Source organism: Euprymna scolopes, chromosome 22 (genome assembly GCF_053919585.1).
Source record: "Euprymna scolopes isolate OS-2025 chromosome 22, ASM5391958v1, whole genome shotgun sequence".
Lineage (NCBI taxonomy): Eukaryota > Metazoa > Mollusca > Cephalopoda > Sepiida > Sepiolidae > Euprymna > Euprymna scolopes.
The window spans coordinates 3,584,211-3,608,590 of NC_136503.1; the positions used below are offsets into that span (position 1 = coordinate 3,584,211).

The 24,380-nt window shown below is 31.2% G+C and overlaps 1 protein-coding gene across 8 annotated transcripts in view; it reads right to left on the reverse strand.

The window, feature by feature from the left end:
• LOC145243851 (E3 ubiquitin-protein ligase RNF217-like) overlaps positions 1-24,380 on the reverse strand; it is a 59,247-nt gene that overhangs the window by 14,845 nt on the left and 20,022 nt on the right. For 7 of the 8 annotated variants that reach the window (XR_013862951.1, XR_013862952.1, XM_080106882.1 and 4 more), the window contains 4 exons: positions 14,803-15,006; positions 14,325-14,426; positions 7,269-7,876; positions 2,202-2,403 (listed from right to left, as the gene is read on the reverse strand). Coding sequence is in view for 6 of the 8 variants with exons in the window: in XM_080106882.1 (XP_079963008.1) it covers positions 2,202-2,403; positions 7,269-7,876; positions 14,325-14,426; positions 14,803-14,821 (931 nt within the window). In the remaining 2 variants the exon portion in view is untranslated. The remainder of the gene's footprint in view (positions 1-2,201; positions 2,404-7,268; positions 7,877-14,324; positions 14,427-14,802; positions 15,007-24,380) is intronic. The other variant, XM_080106886.1, reaches the window with a different exon arrangement.

Consider the following 24,380-nt stretch of genomic DNA (forward strand, 5'->3'; position numbering starts at 1 on the left):
AAAACATTGATCAGAATATTAAAAAAAAAAATTCTATAAAGAACAAGCCAGACAAGTGTGGGAGCGTTATCCGGCAAATCCATTTTTTACTAAGTTTGTATTATTTTCATCTTTGGCCATTCTTATTCTATACATGTATCATTTCTGCTTCACTCTATCTCTCACCATTTCTTAACAGTCATACATAAAAAAGGAAGAATAAAAACGTCATCACCATTTTTTAATAGCGTCAGCGAACACAGTTCTCCAAATTGCAGAACCATGGTAATGTTGGGAAAGCAAGTAAAGACAGCAGTTTCTCCATTGCTTTCCGCCGTGATTCTGGAGTTAAACGCGTCCCCAAATACCAACCTGGATTTTCTACTACTTGATGCGGTACATACAGCTCCTCGCCTTCCCAATCTGGTACTGAACGGGCTCATCGTTTCTCAACTTCGGTGATCTTGCGAGTACCGGTGTGCCAAAGTGATTGTGCCATATGTATATATATTCGATTATAAACAAAAAGAAATATCACCACAAGAACCAATACTACTTAACTATTAAAAAATAATGGCGAAAAAAGTGGGTAGTTGTAAAGACATACAAAGAAGGAGCGAAATGAAAGTTTAATTCTGAATTTTGTCAATTTTTTAAATTATATAATTTTTTAAATTATATAATTTATTTAATTATATAATTTTTTAAATTATATAATTTTTGTAATTATATAATTTTTTTAATTATATAATTTTTTTAATTATATAATTTTTTAACTTATATAATTTTTAATTATATAAGTTTTTAAATTATATAATTTTTTAATTATATAATTTTTTAAATTATATAATTTTTTAAATTATATAATTTTTTAAATTATATAATTTGTTAATTATATAATTTTTAAATTATATAACTTTTTAAATTATATAATTTTTTAAATTATATAATTTTTTCAATTATATAATTTTTTAAGTTATATAATTTTTTTAATTATATAATTTTTTTAATTATATAATTTTTTAACTTATATAATTTTTAATTATATAAGTTTTTAAATTATATAATTTTTTAAATTATATAATTTTTTGAATTATATAATTTTTTTAATTATATAATTTTTTCAATTATATATATATCTCGCTTTATACGCCATAATCACGTTGACATACTGGTTCCCATCAGATCACCAAGGTTAAGCAACGTTGAGCCTGGTCAATACTAAAATGGGTGACTATTTTGAAATTCCAGGTGCTGTATGTGCTCTCTGCTTATCTCAGCATTGTTTCTAGGTTGTCTTGGGCCTCTCCTTGCCACTGGGCATAAGCGAGGTGTGGTTGAGGATTGTGCAATCCTCGCAATTACAGAGGTGTCTATTTCTTGTATATAGAAGGAGACAGATCCCAGTAATTAGAGAAATGACGTGAATAGAATTGAAAATTTTTATTATAAGGAAAAGGGTAGAATCGAACCCAGTATTCAAGAGTTGAAAAGAATACATAGTGCAATTTAGATGCAATCCTAGGAATGTGAAGTATTGTCCATTGTGTTAGAATAATGATACAACTAGAGGTCAGAGCAAGTAGAATCAGACAATGTAAATTTAAGAATGTTCTTTGTTTTGCACAAAAACGTGTTGGAGACATGTAATATGTAAAACCCAAGTGAAAAAATATTCACGTGTTTGAGCACGTTTCGACGTTACAAAGAAAGATAGTTCATAAAAAATCCGGTAAGTTAAGAGACACAGCTGGGAGTCACAGCTAGGAGACTCGGAAGAGAGGAGAGAGAGAGAGGAGAGTAAGGTTAGCCGAACCCCTTTTTGCAGCAAATCAGAAATGGAGACAAGACAATGTACTTCTGCAGAGCATTCAAATCCCTGAGCATCATCATCATAACCAGTTGGAATTAATAAAGATCATCATGTTACTTGTAAGTCTTCGTTTGAAAAGGTAATGTGTTTTTGTGATTTGTCTTTGTAAAAGAACATTTATATGTAACACCCTTCCAAAATGTTAACTGTCTGTCCCCATCATAAATAGTGTGTAAAAAGAACTGTTGAGACTGAACGGAGGCATCGCGTATCTAGCTTTGAAAATACATTTCAAGCAATTTTAAACGGAGCTCAACAGGTGATTCAATGGGTCACCTATTTTCTCGTCGATATTATTTTAGATTTTTCATGAAAGAGAGAGGGATAAAAAGGGAAAGAAAGGTCTTACTGAATAAGAATCCTCGTATGAATTTTCGACAGAAGGGTTTGTTTGGGAGGAAAGCGTATTTGCAACCAAACACACTCAACTTGTTTGAGTGATCGCCAAACGCCTTCCAACTACGAAACGCTTCACCGCACCGGAAACAGAACCTCGTCCCACACCTCGTGCAGCTCATGTGATCGCAGCCGCTGATGCGCTCGATGTAAATCTGGAAACACAAAATAATTTCTTTTTAGAGAATTCAGTAACCGTAAATGTTTAGGTGTTTGTAAACAAAGTTTAATGCCATCATCATCATCATCATCATCATCATCATCATCATCATCATCATCATCATCATCGTTTTTTTCTTTTTACTTTTTATTCAACCTCAAGCAAGGCATATTACCGCTGAGACGTAAAGGGGCTACTATGAATAAGAACCAGATTTATAAGAGGCGTACAGAAACAAAGTTGAATTTATTGTTCCTTAACGAGATTTTAGCATCACCTCTTTTCAAAACGATATCGTTTACTCGACTGCCGTCGGCCAGCTCTACAAAATGATTCTGAGGGTAAAAGTTGGGATCAAAATTGATAAAATCAGATTTCTTCATAATCACATGTGCCGTTGCACCACAATCGAAAAGAAAATTGTTATTGTTTGTTGGAACGTCAAACGTACATGAAAATAAAAATGTATGTTCGCTAACGGAACTCTCCACATTTTTAATGGAGTCTCCTTTGAAAAGCCTGTATCTACATTGGAAATTCTTGTGATTAGGTGACGGATAGGCTGTTTTGTCAGTGATGTAGTGATGTAGACCCATTTTGTGGTGTTCATTTAATAAAATCAGTTTTCGGGGGGACCTACATTTTTTTCGACGGACAAAACTTTCTATCTGCCACAATTATTAGTGAGAGGGTTCTTTTACTAACAACTTTTTTCTCATAAATTTTCATTGTTTTTTTGTAAATAAGATTTTTATCCCCAACCCACGACATCTTGTATATATTTGTATTTTCAGGTGTTAGTTAGGATGTCCACAGACTGATTCTGGTATTTTGGTGAAAGAGTCTAGTTAAGTTAACGTTCTAGTTGTAAATATCACTATTAATAAATATTATTATTTTTTTTAGTTTTATTTTTTTTATTACATTTTCACCCCAAACAAGGCACATTGCCACTTTGGTGTAGGGGGCTACTATCAGGGACAACAGCTACTGGAGTACTATGTAGGTAGTTGGGCAGCAAGATTTCGGTTTACTTGAACTTCTGCATGTCAGTACAGTTGGGGAAGCAGGAACCTGGAATGGAATTCCAAAGTTTAGCGGTTCTGGGGAAGAAACTACTGGAGTAGAAGGCTCTTTTACATCTAGAGATCTATACAGTGTGGAGGTAGGATTTAGCTTCCTGTCGGGTTTGTCGAGGGTGTTTATGTCGTGGGGGCACAAGTGCTTGCATTGCAGTTTGTCAGAGCATTCACCATTAAAATACTTGTAGAACAGGCAGAAGGATGCTACATTTCATCGATGGGACAGAGGCTGAAGCTTAGATGACAGTTCAGGACCTATCAGGTTGGCGACTCTCTTTTGAACCTTGTCTAGGAGTGAGAGACTAGTAGCAGATGCACCAGCCCATATATGACAACAATACTCCATACATGGGCGAATGGTGGCCTTATAGAGGTACAGGATACTTTCAGGTGTTAATAGTTTTCTAGCACGGTAGAGAGAGAGCCTACCTTCCTCGCAGCGGCCCTGGCAATGTTATCAATATAATTGTTCCAACTCATGTTTCCTGTGAACTTTAGGCCGAGTAGTTTAAAAGATGTGCTTTCAGATAAAGAGTCTTTGGCCATTGCTATTGGTGGTAGAGAATGTTTCTTGTAGTTATTGAAGGAAACAAGTTTAGTCTTGGCAGCATTGAATGTGACCATCCATTTATGTCCCCATTCCACTACAGATTGGAGGTCATTCTCTAGTGTTTTTGCCATTTCTTTAGATATTTGTTTTCCTGTCATGCCTGCTATAGAGTGTGGTGTCATCAGCATATATACCCATCTCAGACGCAATTTTGTCGGAGAGGTCATATATATATATATATATATATATATATATATATATATATATATATATATATATATTTTTATATTTTGTGTACAGAAAGTTGTTAGTTGAGACAGGTCATTGGTACCGTCGGTTTCAAGCCCGATAATAAGGCCCGTTTAAGGTATCCTTATCGAGCTCTCTTCAGCCAATATTCGTCTATCTTATAACCGGAAGTGTGAAGTATATATACCTCGCGAATCCACGCACGATATATATATATATATATATGAACAAATGATTAATAAAACATGTTAAAAGACATCTTGAAAAAGAGTTAAAAACATATTTAATTTTAAAAAAGGAAGCACAAGATAAGTGGATAGTCCTTAATCCGCGGAATTTCGAAGTTTTTTTAATTTTTTTATTTCATATATATATATATATATATATATAATTTTAATTTTTAACTAGTTTAATTTTTAATTATTTATCACATATTAAATCTATCCATTTTAAACATGATCCCATAGATATTTTATTTACTACTTATTTTAATCGTTAATCTATCATGATTTTTTAGTTTAAACATGGGTAATGTAATGAGATAGAAATAGATGTATACTCTTAGCCAGATTGATTTAAATATAAATTATGCATTTTTACTTCGAGTTGCCTTATTTTCACCTTTTTTATGTTGATATATAGATAGATAATTTTTAATATCTCATTGAAATTCTTAACTGCTTAGTTCAATGCTTAATTAATCATTTCATTTTATTTTAAACGTTAGTCACTTGTTTTAAATGTAATTAACCTTATGAGTTAAACGAGTTATATCTTCGTAGTCGAAATAAATAATGAATTATTCTGATATAAAACGTAACGTTTTAAACTATGTAATCATAAATAACCATCTCATCGATATTTTATTTACTGCTTATTCAATCGTTAATCTATCATCTCATAATTTTATTTAGTTTTAAACGTTTAATCACCTGTTTTAAATGTAATGTTATGTTTTAAACGTATATTACCTATTTTAAAAATAACTAGTATAATGAATAAAGATCGGATTATTAATCTTAACTGATGAATGTATATAATGTACAGAATATGAATGAATATGGTTGGAAAAAAAGAAGCATAACTATAAAATTCTATCCCACATCAATTTGTATAATGTGATAACCTATCTTATCTGGTTACCCTTGTCTTAACCTTGGAAATGATATTATTCCATTTATTGATTTTAATTATAAAAAGAGGTAATGTTTTTGACGGATACTCTCGTGGATATTCTTGGCCTGATCAGGTGATTTTCCCTGGCAGGGTGGTCACTTAAACATGTTTCCATATGTGTAGCCATTAGTTATCACATCCAACATCTATATATATATATATATATATATATATATATATATATATATATATATATATATTATTGTTTTTACTTCTTACTTGTATATATTATCTATTATTTATAATTAACGGTTCCCATATCATATTAAATTCTATCCTAGGTCCACTTAGTAATTGGTTATTCCCCAGCATATGTGCTGCTTCTTCCAGTCGTCTTACTCTCCACCGTTCTTCTCTATAATTGTCTATAATTTTTACTTCCTCCCGGTTTCTTATTTCCGTCCATATATAGTCATCTATACATTTTCGAGTTCGACATAATACACTTGAAGAAGGTTGGAGGTTACAGCAACCGAAACGTTGTGAAAACCACACTCAAGATGAGTCTTATGAATCGAAATAGTACGAGTAACCAATCCTCATCTTAAAAATTCAGAAACGTCAAAAAAGTTATGTAAATAAGGACTGCGTTATACCATCAGAATTTTCCGAGCAATCTACATAAAATGTCAAAATGTGCTAAACTAAAGTTTTGTGATTTTTTTTTTTGGCACAAACGCTGGCCAATTTTTTCAATGAAAAATATTTCTTAATCGAAGATAATTCAATGAAAAAAAAAATTATTTTTGTATTTATTTATTTGCGGACTGTTATCCTCATCTTTAGAGTTGTTGTTGTTGTTTCACCACGTTTTGGTCAACCATTCCTACTTCAGCTGATGAACCATGACGGGATAGAAATGCTGAGTTTTGAAACTATATTTCTAGTAATTACCGCCTTCCATAGTTGTTGTTGTCCCACCACATTTTTGACCAACTAATCCTCTAACCTGCTTTCATTAGAATTGAAACTGCTATCTTCAAACAATTCTCACCTGATACTGTAGAGATTCTACGCCTCTATCCACTGGGCCACTTAAGATAGCATTTTCAATCCTACCCAAAGCAGGCCGGAGGATTAGTTGGCCAAAAACGTGGTGAAAAAATCTCATGCTCTCTACCAGTCCAAGTTATGACAACAGGACCATAGCCAACACTCTCAAAATACATCGCTGGGTTGCTACGAATAACAGGGACATGCCCAGGTTATGGTTTTAAGTGTGGTTTCAAGAGAGGGCCACATCATGCCACCTCACATTTTCGAAGTCGGCTTGAAAGTCAACACCTAAATTTAACTCGATATGTTGAAGAGTGTAGCAATCAGGTGCCAGACCCTGGCAGACCCTGGCAGTAGCAGCAGGACTAGGTGCTTTGTGCCATTCTCTCACTGGTTGCCCTTCTTCCCCGACGTCGTGAGCATCACCAACATGACATCCTACAACACCAAAGCCAGTCTGATTGCCGCCATCTGTCGAGTATTCGCTGAGCGCCCACTACATTGAATAGATGTCAGCTACATTGAATAGATGTCAGCTACATAATTTTGTTACTTGAATTGCTTCTTTCAATAAAAGTTTTAAAATAAAGCTAGTGTCGTTTTCTTTAGGGCGACACTTTTATCATTCCACTCTGTATTTAGTTTTTTTGTTTTTCTAATAAAAACCCAATAAGAGTAAATAAACGTTTTCTTAAATGATGTTGGCTGCTACGATTTCATTGGCTCAGCATTTTAACACTTTTGTGTTTCATATAAACTGCGCAGAAAATTCCGAATATGATAGAATGATCGGAAATGCATACTTACCTTACATTTCGGACATTTCTGTGCCTTCGGTTGTCCTGGTAAATAACCTTTTGCCCAAGATTTCAGCAATTTATCCGTTTTCTGATTTTTTTTGCAAGATACTCCTTCGTGCCAAGGCCGAAGACAGGAAAGGCACAATGCTAGTCTACAACGGGGACATATAAGTTTGGTCTTTTTAAAATTTGCAACATTGTCTTTTATATGGATAAAGTTTCCACAACAACATTCTCTGAACTTTGATGAGCGTATTTTGGCCATCTTTGAAGTGCGGTACTTTTGCAAGACTTGGGAACTTGAGATATTCACGATGTCTTTCGGATGAATAAGGTACTGGCAGATGTTGACACACTCGATTTCTGTCATGCCTAACTGTATTTTCTCCATGATGTACGTCTGGTAGCAGCTCTTGCACAAAACCAACTTGCAACAGGGGCGTTGGATGACATAGTCCGTGCGAAAACACACCTGACAGTCACCGAAGAAGATCTGATCCAAATTTATTGGATTTGCATATGCGTGTCTTTGCCTCTCGTCAATATGTATAATCGATAAGATGTCGCCAAAAGAAATTTGTGGATGCTGGAGAGGATTAAACATGGCATCTTGCTCTAGATATAAAGAAAAAAAGGAATTTAGTTAGGCATAGATAGTAAATGTTTTCAGATGAGGTTTAATAATCTATATAATATTTTGCACATTCTTTTCCTTAATATGTAAATGACGATTTGGAAAAAAAAAAGGTAAATTCAATTTTTGAAAGTCAAACTGCTTCAGAAAAGACCAAATTCGCAAAATTTGGTTTTAAAAAGGCAACCCTGAATAAGAATATAGAAGTGACCTCCCTTTAATGTAACCTCATTTTCGAATATTATTATAATAATATATGATCGTTGTTGTAATGGTGTGAGGAAGGAACTCATAGTAATTTCGACATGCAATGATTCTTCATCGAAAACAGGAAGTTAGTGAAACGGTATGCAAAAAAGGGAACATTCGAAAGAAACCGTTCCAAAAAAAAAAAGAAAAGAAAAATAGAACATTGTCTGGCGAGAGATGCTGGACTTCTGAAGGAGTAAATTAAAGTAAGATTGTTTCTTACAATTTGATTTTATTATTTGTATTGAACTATGTAGCACAATATTACTTTCTGAATATTTATTAGTATTTATTAATTTATTGCATTTGGGTTATTTATTAATACTTATTAAATTATCTTATTTGAGTCAATTTCATCTTTAAAATACAATGAACATCATCTTCATAGAAATATTAATAAACTCATATTTTTATCCAAAAACTGTCCTGAAAAATATCATCTTTGTCAAAACATATTTGTTGATTATATATATCTTTACCATTTCTGTGAAATTTCCATGGTTTCTTTTATTTGGCTTATCTGGACTACTGTTCTTATGTTGCGACGACCTATGGTACAACAGATACAAATGCAAAGTAATAATCAGTTTTATGTGACTAAGGGGCGTGGGGATAAGAATAAACCCTTAGTATGGCTAATAACTTTTCCTCACAACTTTTTGGCTACAGTAACCTTTAACATTCAGGCGCATGTTATCAGGGAATCTCTAAAGAATTTAAAACATAACCCTTTATTTAATCTGCAAGGACTCATGGCGCAATGGATAACAGCGCTAAGTAGAATCAGTTCCTAGTGGCAGTCTTCTAGAAGTTAGATTTTCAACCCTTAGTATGGTTTATATTAAGAATACAATTACGAATTACGACTTTAACTGACTGTAATAAAATGCAAACATTTTAGTGTTATGTCAATATCTCGCTGTTCAACTCCCTACATAGTGTCCCTGTGGGAATAATTCGTAATACACAATGGCCACTTATGTGTCAAAGGCATTTTTTTTATATAATTATAAAAAGAAATAAGTATAAAAAAGGATCAGATGTTTCGAAACTTTGTAAAAATAGTCTGATTCCAAAAAATACAAAGTCACACACAATAAAACGGAAGGAAAAACCACAGATGACTTGAAAGAGCGATAGAGTGATGCAAATGAAACATTGGATGCAGCATTTGCTGATAAATTTTGAATAATCTTCTAAATATAAAAGAAACATTGGACTTTATTAGTGAAACAGATAAGCACATAAAACTTTTGATTCCAAATCTGTAATAGCCAAAGTGATAGAGAAAAAAAATCGACTTTATTATGAATGATGATTTTATGACTATGACTAAACTATTTATCATGTCATACTATTATTCATTGTAGGTCACAATACAGGTCATACGATTTATAACATGTAACAATGCAGGTCATACTATTTATAACAAGTAACAATACAGGTCATACGATTTATAACATGTCACAATACAGGTCATACTATTCATAACAAGTAACAATACAGGTCATACGATTTATAACATGTCACAATACAGGTCATACTATTCATAACAAGTAACAATACAGGTCATACGATTTATAACATGTAACAATGCAGGTCATACTATTTATAACAAGTAACAATACAGGTCATACGATTTATAACATGTCACAATACAGGTCATACTATTCATAACAAGTAACAATACAGGTCATACGATTTATAACATGTCACAATACAGGTCATACTATTCATAACAAGTAACAATACAGGTCATACGATTTATAACATGTCACAATACAGGTCATACTATTCATAACAAGTAACAATACAGGTCATACGATTTATAACATGTAACAATGCAGGTCATACTATTTATAACAAGTAACAATACAGGTCATACGATTTATAACATGTCACAATGCAGGTCATACTATTTATAACAAGTAACAATACAGGTCATACGATTTATAACATGTCACAATGCAGGTCATACTATTTATAACAAGTAACAATACAGGTCATACGATTTATAACATGTCACAATACAGGTCATACTATTCATAACAAGTAACAATATAGGTCATACGATTTATAACATGTCACAATACAGGTCATACTATTCATAACAAGTAACAATACAGGTCATATGATTTATAACAAGTAACAATACAGGTCATACGATTTATAACAAGTAACAATACAGGTCATACGATTTATAACATGTCACAATGCAGGTCATACTATTCATAACAAGTAACAATATAGGTCATACGATTTATAACATATCACAATACAGGTCATACGATTTATAACATATCACAATACAGGTCATACTATTCATAACAAGTAACAATATAGGTCATACGATTTATAACATATCACAATACAGGTCATACGATTTATAACATGTCACAATACAGGTCATACGATTTATAACATGTCACAATACAGGTCATACTATTTATAACAAGTAACAATACAGGTCATACTATTCATAACAAGTAACAATATAGGTCATACGATTTATAACATATCACAATACATGTCATACGATTTATAACATGTCACAATACAGGTCATACGATTTATAACATGTCACAATACAGGTCATACTATTTATAACAAGTAACAATACAGGTCATACGATTTATAACATATCACAATACAGATCATACTATTCATAACAAGTAACAATATAGGTCATACGATTTATAACAGAATATTCTTTTTACAACAGGTTATACTAGATTGTGTATACTTACCCACCAAAGATTAACTAAAGGATACATCACTTACAATGGGTTTGTTGCTTTCAGGCTGAAGTATGGTTCGGTTTGGTTCTAGGAGGTCTACCGTCCAAAGCCTTATTTCTCCTTGAGAAGGGGTTAGTTTAATTGTTAATTTTCTGAGGCAACTCTACCAAGGAATACCGATGGGGCTGTCAGGAATTTTTTTATAAGCCAGAGTACAATTTACTTAGCCTGATCTTGTGTCTAACCTTTTGCAGAGATAAATAAATAAATATATGATGACGTCATAAAATAATACCCTGATGACTTCATGACTTTGTGTGCCTAATTGAGATATGTATGTAAACAAAATTTGTACTTTTTATAAGTTCAGCTAAGAAATTAAGGCACACATAGAAACACACAGAAATATTATAAAAAACCAACAGGAAGTATCGTTGATAATCTCCAAACGCTGTCTAGGTTAGTTCGGAATACCCTAAGATTAGCCCCACAGAGAATTGCCAACCATGTGCTTCAAGGGACCCCTGATAGAAACAGAAGTAGAGGAAGATAAAAAATGAACTGGGAAATCAAGATTTGATTGCAGGGAAAGAAACTGGAACTGGAGGCATACTCATGTTGATACACCGAAGTTAAGCAATGTTGAGCTTGGTCAGTAGCAGATGGGTGAACAATTTGGGAAATTTCAAGTGCTATGTCGGAGGATGTCGATATCTTACTGCTAAAATTGCAAAAACTTAACGTCATCATCTTCCTAATGGGAATATGTGACTGGGGATGAAGATGGTTGTTTTATGACATCTCAACATTGTTCGTGTTATTTAATGCTGAACCTATTAATTTGGGGAGAAGTTCTTTTATGTAAGTTCTTTATATCTTCAAATATTTATTCATGATATTTGGTTTGGTTGTTTTGTAGAGGAAAATTGTTTTAGACTTTGTAGAACATAATTGAGTTTTTCAAACAGAAAGGAAAATAAGCAACATCAATGTTTGGTGCATGTTAGGCCAGGAAGCGAATATCTTCAGACAGCCTGATTTGGTAGCACCAGACAATGATAAAGAATGGGAGGACAGAGACTGATTGATGGAACAAATACAGCATAATCACGTTGGCATATCGGTTCTCATTAGATAACCAAAGTTAAGCAATGTTGAGCCTGGTCAGTAGCAGATGGGTGACCAATTTGAGAATTTCAAGTGCTGTATGTCGGAGGATGTCGACACTATTAGTTCACTTAGTACATAACACGATGTAGGATAAACACGTATTATTGTTTGCCATACACCATATTAAATTTCCGCTGGAGACAAGGGACGTAACTAAATATACACAGTTGAGATCCCTAGATGTCAGAAAGCCTTTTACTCTAATAGCTTCTTCCCCAGAACTGCAGGAATTTAGAATTCTCTTCCGGTTTTATGCTTCCCCAACTATACTGACATGCAGAAGTTCAAGTGTAATGTAAAGACATCTTGCTGCTCAACTCCCTACATAGTACCCCTGCAACTTATGTCTCTGATAGTAGCCCCCTACATCAAAGTGGCAACGTGCCTTGTTTGGGGTGAAAGTGTAATAACAAAAATATATATATATATATATATATATATATATATATATATATATATATATATAGAAGAAGGCCACCAAGTTCAATAACTCCAACTTTAACAGACACCTCCCTGCAAAAAAAGTTGCAAAAGCCTAACATCGTCATCGTCGTTGTCGTCGTCGTCGTCGTCATCATCATCTCCCCTAACAGCGATATATATGCTACTGGGAACCGCTTGTGAATTTCATACTCCCATGGCACTTCCGCCTTTGGAGGAAGCTGGTTAACTCACATAGTTAGTGCTGCTTCCATTTTCCAAACTGGAGGAACGTTGGTGATCATGCTTCAAATAAAAAAATGATGGCACATAATTTGAGTTCCTAAGTCTAAGCAAGTCAGATTAATAGAAATGTACAGAAACATTGTTCTTAATTACTAGGTACTATTAAAAGCCACAGTATATATATATATATATATATATATATATATATATATATATATATATATATAAACACCCTTTAGATTATGCAGCCAGACTTTGTGGGCACCCTGTATATATATATATATATATATATATATATATATATATATATATATATATATATATATATATATATATATGATAATAGTTTAAGTAAAGACAAATATACAGGCTGGAACGATAAAATTGTCGCCATAGAAAAGACGACATGATTCCATTTCTGTTTGATGAAAACCTGTTTTCTTTTTTTTTGTTGCAGACCATTTACTAGTTTACCAGTTGTGTATAAATCCCAAAAGCGATAGGAGCCTTCTATCATGTCTGAAAGTGACACAATGTTCAATGAGCGAGATTGGAGATGCACTGCTGTACAACATGCTGTCTACCAATCCAAATTATGACAACAGGACCATTGCCAGCACCATCAAAATGTATCGCTGGATTGACATGAATAACAGGGACGTGCTCAGGGTGATGATAACACAGTTTCCGGTCACGGTTATGATCTTTATGTGAGGGCCATATCATGCCACCTTACATCTTCAAAATCGACTTGAAAGTCAACACCCAAATATACCTGGATGTGCTGAGGAGTGTGGTGACCCCCTGGTGCAATCAGGTGGCCACTGGCAGACCCTGGGTGTGGCAGTAGGACTCGACACCACCCTACAAGTCCAAAGAAATCCAGGCTTGGCTTCAGAAGGAGTGCTACGACTTTGTACCCTTGTCTTACTATCCGCCCTCCTCCTCTGAACCCCCTGGACTACTTTGTTTAGTCATACACCGAAAACATCACCAACATGACCTCCTACAACACGAAAGCCAGTCTGATCACTGTCATCGGCCGAGTATTCATTGTGCTTCCATTGGCGCTTGTGGAAAAGGCATGCCCTCAGTTCCAAACTTGTATCAAAGTGGTGATTGAGGCTGAAGGTGGCTACATTAAATAGATGTCAGCTCTACTGCATAATCAAGTTACCCAAATTAATTCTTTTCAATAAAAGTTTAAAAATGAAGCAGTAGTGTCTTTAGGGATGAGGGGGCACATTTATCGTTCAGCGTTCCACCTTGTAAAACTAACAAGACTTTCATGAATCTGATGCAACAATCTCTTCTAATGTCACAGAAAAACATGACTCGGGAATTGTCAAGTAGAAATACAATTTCATATTTTTATGTTGTTAAACGCGATTATTTCTTTTCCGACAATATTTTAAATAATAATGTAATTTCTTTTCCGACAATATTTTAAATAATAATGTAATTTCTTTTCCGACAATATTTTAAATAATAAGTGAAGAAAAATTCTACATAATTGCTGCAACAATTTTCCTTCACGTTTCTGCAGGATAAATTTTCGTATTTGAAATATGAAATTCCAGAAATGAGAAAAAAAAAATGTTTGTACCGCTAAAGTAAGAGGCATTTGAATCAGACTCATCATCATACCAGGATACAGCTTCGAATTCACTGTCACTGTCGACAAAACTGTCGTCCAAATCGACACAACCTAAAAACAAAACAAAAACAAATCACAAATAGACGAACAAAAACAAAAAACAAACAAACAAACAAAAACAAACAAGAAAACTAATAAACAACATAAGACACATTAATAAGCAAAATGGCGTAAAAAGTAAGAATCAAAAAAGTAACAATCAAAAAAGTAACAATCAAAAAAGTAAGAATCAAAATGACGGATAAACAAATTTACAAATAAAGTAACGAAGGAGCAAAATAATAAACCAGAATAGTAATAGACAGGCCAAGTAACTTTTTTTTTTACTAATGGAGATTTGGTACCTATCTGTCTGTCTGTATGTCAGGCAGATAGCAAATCTCCATTAGTAATAGATATAAGTTTAAGTAAAATAATCCAAACTTACCCTGAACAGAGAAAGCCATTGCTTAAAAAAATTACTGAGTGAAAAAGATTAAAATCGTTTAAACGTCCTGATATTCAAATTAGTTTCGTGTTCAGCGTTTCATGGGCGTTAATCGTCAGAATCATGTTAAATTTGTTTTGTCTTTCGATCTCCTTCAAGAATTTGTCAACGATGGTGCAATCCTCTCAGAATTCCAAATTGTTTCTAGAAATAAAAATGGAATGATTATAATATATAAGAAGGAAATGTTGCACAATTATGGCAACGTCAAAAAGAGGAATCGGAAGTGAAGATGAAGATATAGAAAGAACTACAGTATTTGAAGTCGTTGAGTCAACTTTGGTTCATTGTACATTATCTCATACATTTTGCGCCCTAGACTCTGAGAGTAAATAGATACATACTTTTAGAAGTGTATATAATATAATAAAATAATTATGTTGTCAAAAAGTAAATCTTCAACAAAGCAAAACTTATCAAGATAAAAATAAGCTCAACACTGTTAAGCGGAGCAAAAAAAAAATTAAATGAAAGATGAGGAACAAAAGTTATATGTAAGAATTTCCATTAACTTTTCCTTATTGTACTCATGATATAAGAAATGAAAGATATGAAATTATTGATATGAAAGAGGAATACAGAGGTGGAGTATCAGTGGGGCTAGAAATTGGGCATATTTAAACTTTCTCTTATGTTGGCAACAAGATATGAGTTTGATCTTGGAATTAACTAAATCATCATCATCCATATATTAATATGCTAGCGTGTGTTATTTTCTGTGTCACGCTTACATCTGAATCGTTTAATTGTTATGGACTTCTGTCTCTTGTAATGAATAATTTTACCAAGAATTCTTCATAAGTATTGGTTTCGGTTTCGATTATAGCTGATGGCACTCCAGTAATCTATACTTTTAAAAAATAATTTATCAATAATTCTTTATAAGTTTTGGTTTCGGTTTTAACTGACAGTACTCAAGTTTATATATATATATATATATATATATATATATATATATATATATATATATATATATATATATATATATATATATATATGCGTTTTATTTCTTATTACCGTCTTTTTCTGTTCAGTTACATTATTGTTTCAGCTACGCGACCATTTTTGGGCCGTTATGTAGCCTCCTCAGACTTTACAGAAAAGTTCCACCACAAATTAACTTTTCTATAAAGTCTGAGGAGGCTACATAACGGTAAAAAAAAAAAACGGTCGCGTAGCTGAAACAATAATGTAACTGAACAGAAAAAAACGGTAATAAAAAATAAAACGTATATTTGCTCTACAACAGTATTGAGCACTTTCTTCAGGTTTTTATTAATTACCATTTCTACTATATATATATATATATATATATATATATATATATATATATATATATATATATATATGGAGAGAGAGAGAGAGAGAGAGAGAGAGAGAGAGAGAGAGAGAGAGGAGTATAGAGTTTAGGAACCTTACCGTGGGGTCACGATTTCAAATCTCGCTAGATTCAGCCACTCTGATGAGTCGTAGACGACGAAACATGTGTCAGTGGATAATTATATTAAAAAAAAAACAATGTATATACCGCTCCCCATATGAGGGTACCAAATTGGTTAAAGGGAAAATTATTCCCAACTCGCATTTAGGTAAAAATGCACTTTCATAAATAATTGAATTCATTCAAAGCGTATCGCAAAAACAAATAACATCTATCTATCTATATATATATATATATATATATATATATATATATATATATATATATATATATTCGTAAGTTTTTGTTTCACTTTCGATTAAAGCTAATGCACCCAAGTCATATAAATATATATTTTTTGGAAATCGCAACTTTATAATATATAAAAATCGATATAACATTAACTCTATAATAATATATACGAAATCTGCAAGAATTAAAATATCATATTTAAGCGTAATTTACGACCGGGCATCCATACTAGCTTAAATAAATACTTTTGCAGTTTTAACAAAAGAGCTACAATAATATCAGAGCATCTCTATTTACGATGAACATCTACAGAATGCCAACATCAATATATTACATATGAATGAGTCTGCTGTGGAATTTCCACAGGTCCTGCTAGTTATTATTATTATTATTATTATTATTATTATTATTATTATTATTATTATTATTATTATTAATATTATATTCATTTTTAAAAAGATTTTCACTGTTTTGAAATTTTTCTTTTGAAAAAAATTGCTTTAACTTAAATTTTTTTAAAAAATTCTCTTAAATTTGAATAAGAAGAGAAGTTTCAAAATTCCAAGAAAAAAATTGCAACTTCTCTTCCGATTTTTAAATCTTGTAATTATACTATATTCCTTTATTTTCTTTTAAAATTGATGAATTAATTTTCTTCTGATAAGTTAAGGGCAGAATAAATTTAAAAAAAAATTGACATAAAAATTACATGAATGATTTTGCACTACGAAACAGGTGATGTCAAGTAATGAGCATTTCAACATACTTAAAGAAATAGACGGTAAGATGGTCAACATCTTGAAAATTGAAAGGATTGGTATAAATGAATTATGAAATATAATTGAATAAACATATTTTCCCATAAACATATGCATCAAATAATTAAAACAATAATGTTATCGAAGAGTAAATCTTCAACAAAGCAAAACTTATCAAGATAAAAAAAAGCTCAAGGGGAGCAAAAAAACAAAAAAAAACAAAAAAAACAAACAAAAACAAAAAAACAAAAAACAAAAACAATATTAAATGAAAGATGAGGAATAAAAGTTTTGTATAATTTTTATTATATCATCAGAACAATAAGGTAAAGTTAAGGGGGAAATTTAAGGACAAAACCTCTTTAGGTCATCGCATTTCGAAACTAAATGCTTTTTTTGATTGAGATTGTCGGACTGACTTCCTCATCTTGGTTGTTATCGTCAAAACGTTTCGGACGTTTTGCCCTCCGGCCTTCATCAGGTGTTTTGTATGGAACTGGGGAACCGTTTGTTTTGAATGTTCTAGTGACATATGGCCGAGTGGTCCTAGACGTTGTATCAAAGTTTACAGTTACCCAAAGGTGCTGAGTTCAATCCTGAACGAAGGCAGTGAAAAGTAACATTCAAAACAGAGAATCAGCAACTATGTCCCAGCCTAGTTGGAGTCCGAACACGGGTACCCCCGTAATAATAATAAAGGGTTGGGTTCGAGACTCCTAACAAACGGTTCCACAGTTCGATACAAAACACCTGATGAAGGCCGGAGGGCAAAACGGCTGAAACGTTGTGACGATAACAACCAAGATGAGGAAGTCAGTCCGACTATCTCAATCAATGAAAACACCTCAGCTCAAAAATACAGACAATTACTAAATGCTTTTTATGTGAAAAGGAGAAAGGCTAGAATTCTACAAAATGTAAATATAGAAAAACTGGCTTAATGACATTTAGAAATGAAATGAGAATGGAGGAACAGGATAAAATGGTAGAAATTAAAAGTAGGTATAACATGCATGCGTAAATCGGAAAGGGTTATATATATGTAGGTAATGTTTTTTTAAACATAGGCCACTATGAAATAATTGGGATCATTTATAAAGAGCCAATAATAATAAAAAAAAAAGGAAAAACAGGGAAGATACACGAGAAATTGGAGAAAGAAGGAGAGGCGATAGAAACAGTAAATGGAAGTACATAAATAGATACAAAATAAAAATAAAAATAAAAATAAAAACAAAACGGTCTGAAAACAGAGAAAATGGGATTAGAACAATATTTAAAAAAGGTGTTCAAAATAATTTAAAAAAATAAAATAAAATAAAAATAAAATAAAAATAAAATAAAAATAACATAAAATAAAATAATAAAAATAATACGAAATAAAATAAAATGAAATAAAATAATATAATATAATATAATATAAAAATAGAATAAAATAAATAAAATAAAATTAAAATAAAATGATAAAAAACAAAATATAATAATATAGAACAATATAATATAAAATAAAATAAATAATGTAAAATAGAATAAATTCATATAAAATAAGATAAATAAAATACAAATAAAATTAATAAAATGATATAAAATAAAAATAAAATAATATAAACTAAAATATAATAAAAATCAAATAAAATGAAACAAGTTCCATTAAAGTCTTTAGTTTAAAGTTCCAAGTCGAAAAATATGATTTGATGAAATCGTATACTTTGTTTATTAAATATATTTGCAACACGTTAAAAAACAAAAAAACAAACAAACAAACAAACAAACAATAACTTTAGAACCCTAACGTGATCACTAAACAAACACTCACTTTTTGACACGTCTAATTTTTACAGTCAAACGATTTCACAATGCACTGTGATGTTATAATACACGTCCTCTCTTTCCTCCTAGTTCTCTTTTTTTCTTTCCTTTTCTTTCTCATCTCTCATTTCTTCAATTTCTTTCTCTCTCGTTCTCTCTCTTTCTCTCACTCATTTACATCGGTGAATTTCTCTCACCACTTCTTTTATCACCCCCCCCATTTAAATTATTTGTCCTTCCTCCCACCACCTAAAATATTCATATACAGATTCAAATACATAATATTATAAAAAAAGAAGTAATATATACTAGAAGGCTGCCCGGCGTTGGCCGGTCGTAAAATGCACTTAAATATATTTTAATTTATGCATATACTATAATAAAAGAAAATCTTATACATCGTGCGAAGGTGATTTCCTCAAGCAAAAATATTCTTTAACGAATTAAAAAATATAAAACAGGTTTTAGTCAATAACCAATTCCCAAACTCTCTTGTAGATAAACAAATAAAACTAGCTATCAAAAACTTGAATCAAACTAATAATAACCAACAAGAAAATTTTTAACCTATTTATATATATTACCGTAATCAGCTACACAAGAACTCCAAAGCTGATAAATGTATTCTAAAAAATATAACCCGTCGATACATGGTTCTCCATGATAAGAACAAAAAAGTAAAATTCATTATGTATTATAAAAAAAAAAACTGCAGACGACTAACGTCGTAATCAAAATCCACATTTATCAGACAAATAATTTGTTAGAAAAAAAAATCCCAATGCAGTTTAACAATTTAACTGCCCATTAGTAGAATGTATCGCTAATACTACTAACTACATAGACTATACTATAAACACGTTGTTGCGAAGACTAACTCCCCACCTCTCAGACTCTAGTTCAATATCGCAACGTTTGGGAAAACGTGGCTGCCATCATTCTGAATTCCGACGAATCATGGTTGAGAACACTAAGGTCTTGCAAATCGAACATGAAATCAATAGATTAAAAATACTTGAAGTATTATATATTCAGACAAAGAAGTCTCAAATAATTAATGTTAATTACGAGTGCAGTCGAAATATTCTAAAATTCCCAGGTAGTAAATTAAAAATTTTAAATATGTACATATGTATAAAAAAAAATGTCCGCCCACCTAACTCGTAATTAGCCACCACGTGACGTGACCGTGACATGGGGGCCTCGCCACAGCCCAATAAAAGAGTAATAAAAATTGAACATTCCTATGAATAGTAGACACTTACACTCCATCCCTTGGAAACACTTCAAGTGAACGACGAAAATGCTATTTTTACATCTCCAACACATTTGAAAATAATTTCTGGCGAGGAGGCTTCACAGAACGTCTGAAACGCGTTAAAAACGATTTCAATGATTTAAAAACATTATTACAATGATCTAAACATCATTCTCAATGAAAAACCAAGACACGGAATAATAAAATAATGTTAAAAAATACACATTGCTGGTGACTACCCCCTTATTTAAATATATATATATATATATATATATATATATATATATATATATATATATATATATATATATAGCAAAATATGATGAAAGTAAAAATAAAAATGATAAACCCCATAATTTATTATACCATACCTGCTCACACCGAAACACTTATCACAATATTCTGTGGATCTATATTAAAAAACCTTGTTAAACTTTGTGACATATTTCCATTCTATGGAGGTCAGGCGCGAACAAACACCCCATAATTTTATTATACCATATTTCTTCTAACTGAAACATAACTATCAAACTTACGCAGATAGATATGAAAAGTATTTATTAAAGTTTGTGCCTTTTTCCATTCTATGGAGGCCAGGCGCGAACGCAGACATCACAATTTTATTATACCATCCTTATTTAAGTTAAAACATACTTATCAAAGTATTCTTATGTACATCTATATCAAAACACTTGTAAACGTTTGTTTTTAATTTAATTTTTTTATTTCCATACTTTGTGGACCAGGCGCGAACGCAGACCCCACAATTTTAATGAACCACTGTTCTGCCAGATCAACCATACCCATTCCTGTGTCTCGATACATCTTCTATCATTATATGTAATCAGCTTTTTAAAATAGTCAACCATATTCGTGACCACACACACACACACACACACACACACACACACACACACACACACACACACACACACACACGTTCAGCTTTATATTATATATATGCATATATAAATATACATATATATACATATACATATACACACACACAAACATATATATATATATATATATATATATATATATATATATATATATATATATATACACATATGCATATATATACTGTTTTAACAAAATTAACAAAAACGAAAGCTTCAAGAAATGGATTGATAGCAACAAAAAATGTATTTCATTGTTAGTTACAATTGTTTCAAGACCATTTGGACAAATTCAAAAAATATGTCGTTTGAAAATTTTCCCAAGAACAGCCTTTCTTCTGACTTATAAGAATTTTGGTATCTTATAACTTCAATTAATTTTTTTAAATTCCGGACTTACAGAATTATCTCCTTTCTACTTCTAAAATATCCGATAATCATAAATCTTAACAGGAGAGGACGAATTAAAAAAAAACAAAAAAGCAAATACATATATAAGTAAAAAATTTAAAATTAAAAAAGATAAAAATAATAAATAGATCGAGATCCTTAATTTTAAATGAAGAATGAAAATGAACTAAATATAAAGTAATGTTTAGACTTTATTTCCTTATTGAATAAGTTTTAAACTTAAACCTGTCCTAAATCAAATAAATAAGCATCCAGATAATTTTGTAAATAAACAGAGCAAATTCCCGATACGAAACTTACGTGGTTTCCTAACGATTTAACTTAGTTGATTAGTCCGGTTTAAAAAATAATAAAATTAAAAATTAAAAAGGGAAAAATTAAAAATATTAAAAAATAAATATTTTTAAAAATAAGTTTAATTAAATAAAGAAATATAGAAATCTAATTTAAGAAATCGATAAATCGTATTAATAAAACATATTTAATGGACATAGGTAATTAGTGGTAATATCGTTTGGTATTTAGTTTGAAATTCGTTTTCTTTTTAAATAAAGATACGAAAATAGGTAGATATATAAATCTTAAAAAAAAAAATACTTTACAAAGGATGCGACAGAGGTGAAGTGTTCCCGCTTGTTTTGTTTTCCTCATAAAGGAAATGTTTCTTTTCCTTAATGTTTCATTGTTAAAGTGTTTTTTATTTAATAAGTCTGAAGAAAGGCTGTTCTCGTGAAAAATTTCAAACGACATATTGTTTAAATTCGTCCAAATGGTCTTGAAACAATTGTAATTAACAATGAAATACACTTTTTGTTGTTATCAACCCATTTCTTGAAGTCTTGGTTTTTGTTAAAACAGTATATGAATGCTCAATTATGAAATATGATAATTTTGTAGCTTACAGTTAAAGTCATCTCTCCTTTTTGGCTTAAATTTATTGGTATATGAGCAATTACTGAATTATATTAACCCAGTATAATTTGGAATACTACAACTTTGTGTATATATATATATATATATATATATATATATATATATATATATATATATATATATACGTAAATTGAATATAATCACAACCTACATGAACAGAAATTCACTTTTTTGGCGTTAAGCTCTTACAGCTGTTTCGTGAAAGGATGGACAATTACCTCTCGTCCATAGAACTGTAAATCTTCCATCCAGTCACTCCTCAGAGACGCTTACAACTATTCTCAACAAGTTTTTCAATCCGTTGTGAACACGTTTATTTTTTCCCTCCATATTAAATGGAGCTCATATTTATACTTATTTTTTAGTTTCGTACAACCCTTACAGTCAAGAACATCTTCCTATAACTTAGTTTTTAGCCTATTTTGGGGGCACTATTTTAAATGAGTCTCACTTTTTAAGGATATTCTAATTTAATTTTATCTTTTATTTAGATTTCGCGGGTTCAAGAAACGAATGAGAAATCAATCAAATCCTGAATTCAGGATCAATGATAGAATATGTACAATTAAACATGGATTTGTGGTTTTAAAAAAATGGGGGATTATGTGAAAGTTAGTAAAACAATAAAAACTTCGTTATTTACGTCTAGTTAAAACTTGATAATATTTACATGTAAAAAATAAAATGTGATAAATGAGTAATTTGGAGAAGTATGAAGCTAACGCTTATAATAATGAGTTAAGAAACTGACAAAAACAACATGGATTTGCGGTTTAAAAAAAAACGGGAGATTATATTACACTTAGTAAAACAACAAAAACTTTCTTTTTTACGTCTAAAAAGTTATATATATATATATATATATATATATATATATATATATATATATATTATGACAGCCCCTTTAAGAAATTCGTTTCTTATCGTTGAGCACTTTCCGTTGAATTAAAGGTCGGTCAATTTAGCTCTTATGCGTAGATCATCGTATAACGATTTGATCACTGTCTGTCTGACGTAATGAACATTTAAATTAAAATGTTTAAAAATTCAACGCTATTTCACACGGTTAGTAGTAGCCGAATGGATACGGCCTCCGCTAATCGAGCCAGAGATGTCTCGTGTCGCGGGGTTCGAATCGTTCGACTGGTAGTAATCGTGACACCCTGCACTGAAGAATCCCGAAAGGATGAAACACTAGTGTCTGTAGGTATTTAATTATTATAGTAAAAAAAATAATTATATATATATATATATATATATATATATATATATATATATATATATATATATATATATAATATATGTTTTCCTTCAAATGTTGTCGAAGTGTAATGTTCAAATGTCCGATCCAGTAGAAACGCCGGTCTAGCGTGTATTTAAGTAATAAAAACGTCTACTGTTTAAAAGCACCGTTGATGGTGTATGCAAACTTCAAAATCTAACGGTTTTAAAGAATAAAAACAAGTGCAGAATTTCTTCCAAAAATATGAACATATTTATTTATTAAAATTAAATTCGATATTTCGATTCATAACAGACAATTCATAAAGAAATACAGTTTTTAAAAATATTTTTTGTTTTCATCTTTTTTACGTACCATAAAAAAAGATCAAAAAATTGTTTTTCTTATTTTTTTCAATAATTAAACCTGTTTTTTTATTGAAAAATTTTGCAATTGTTTTTAATTTTTAAAACTGTCAAATTTTGAATTTTGCATTCTAATCAACAATACTTTAGTAGACATTATTTTTATTACATTATATATATATATATATATA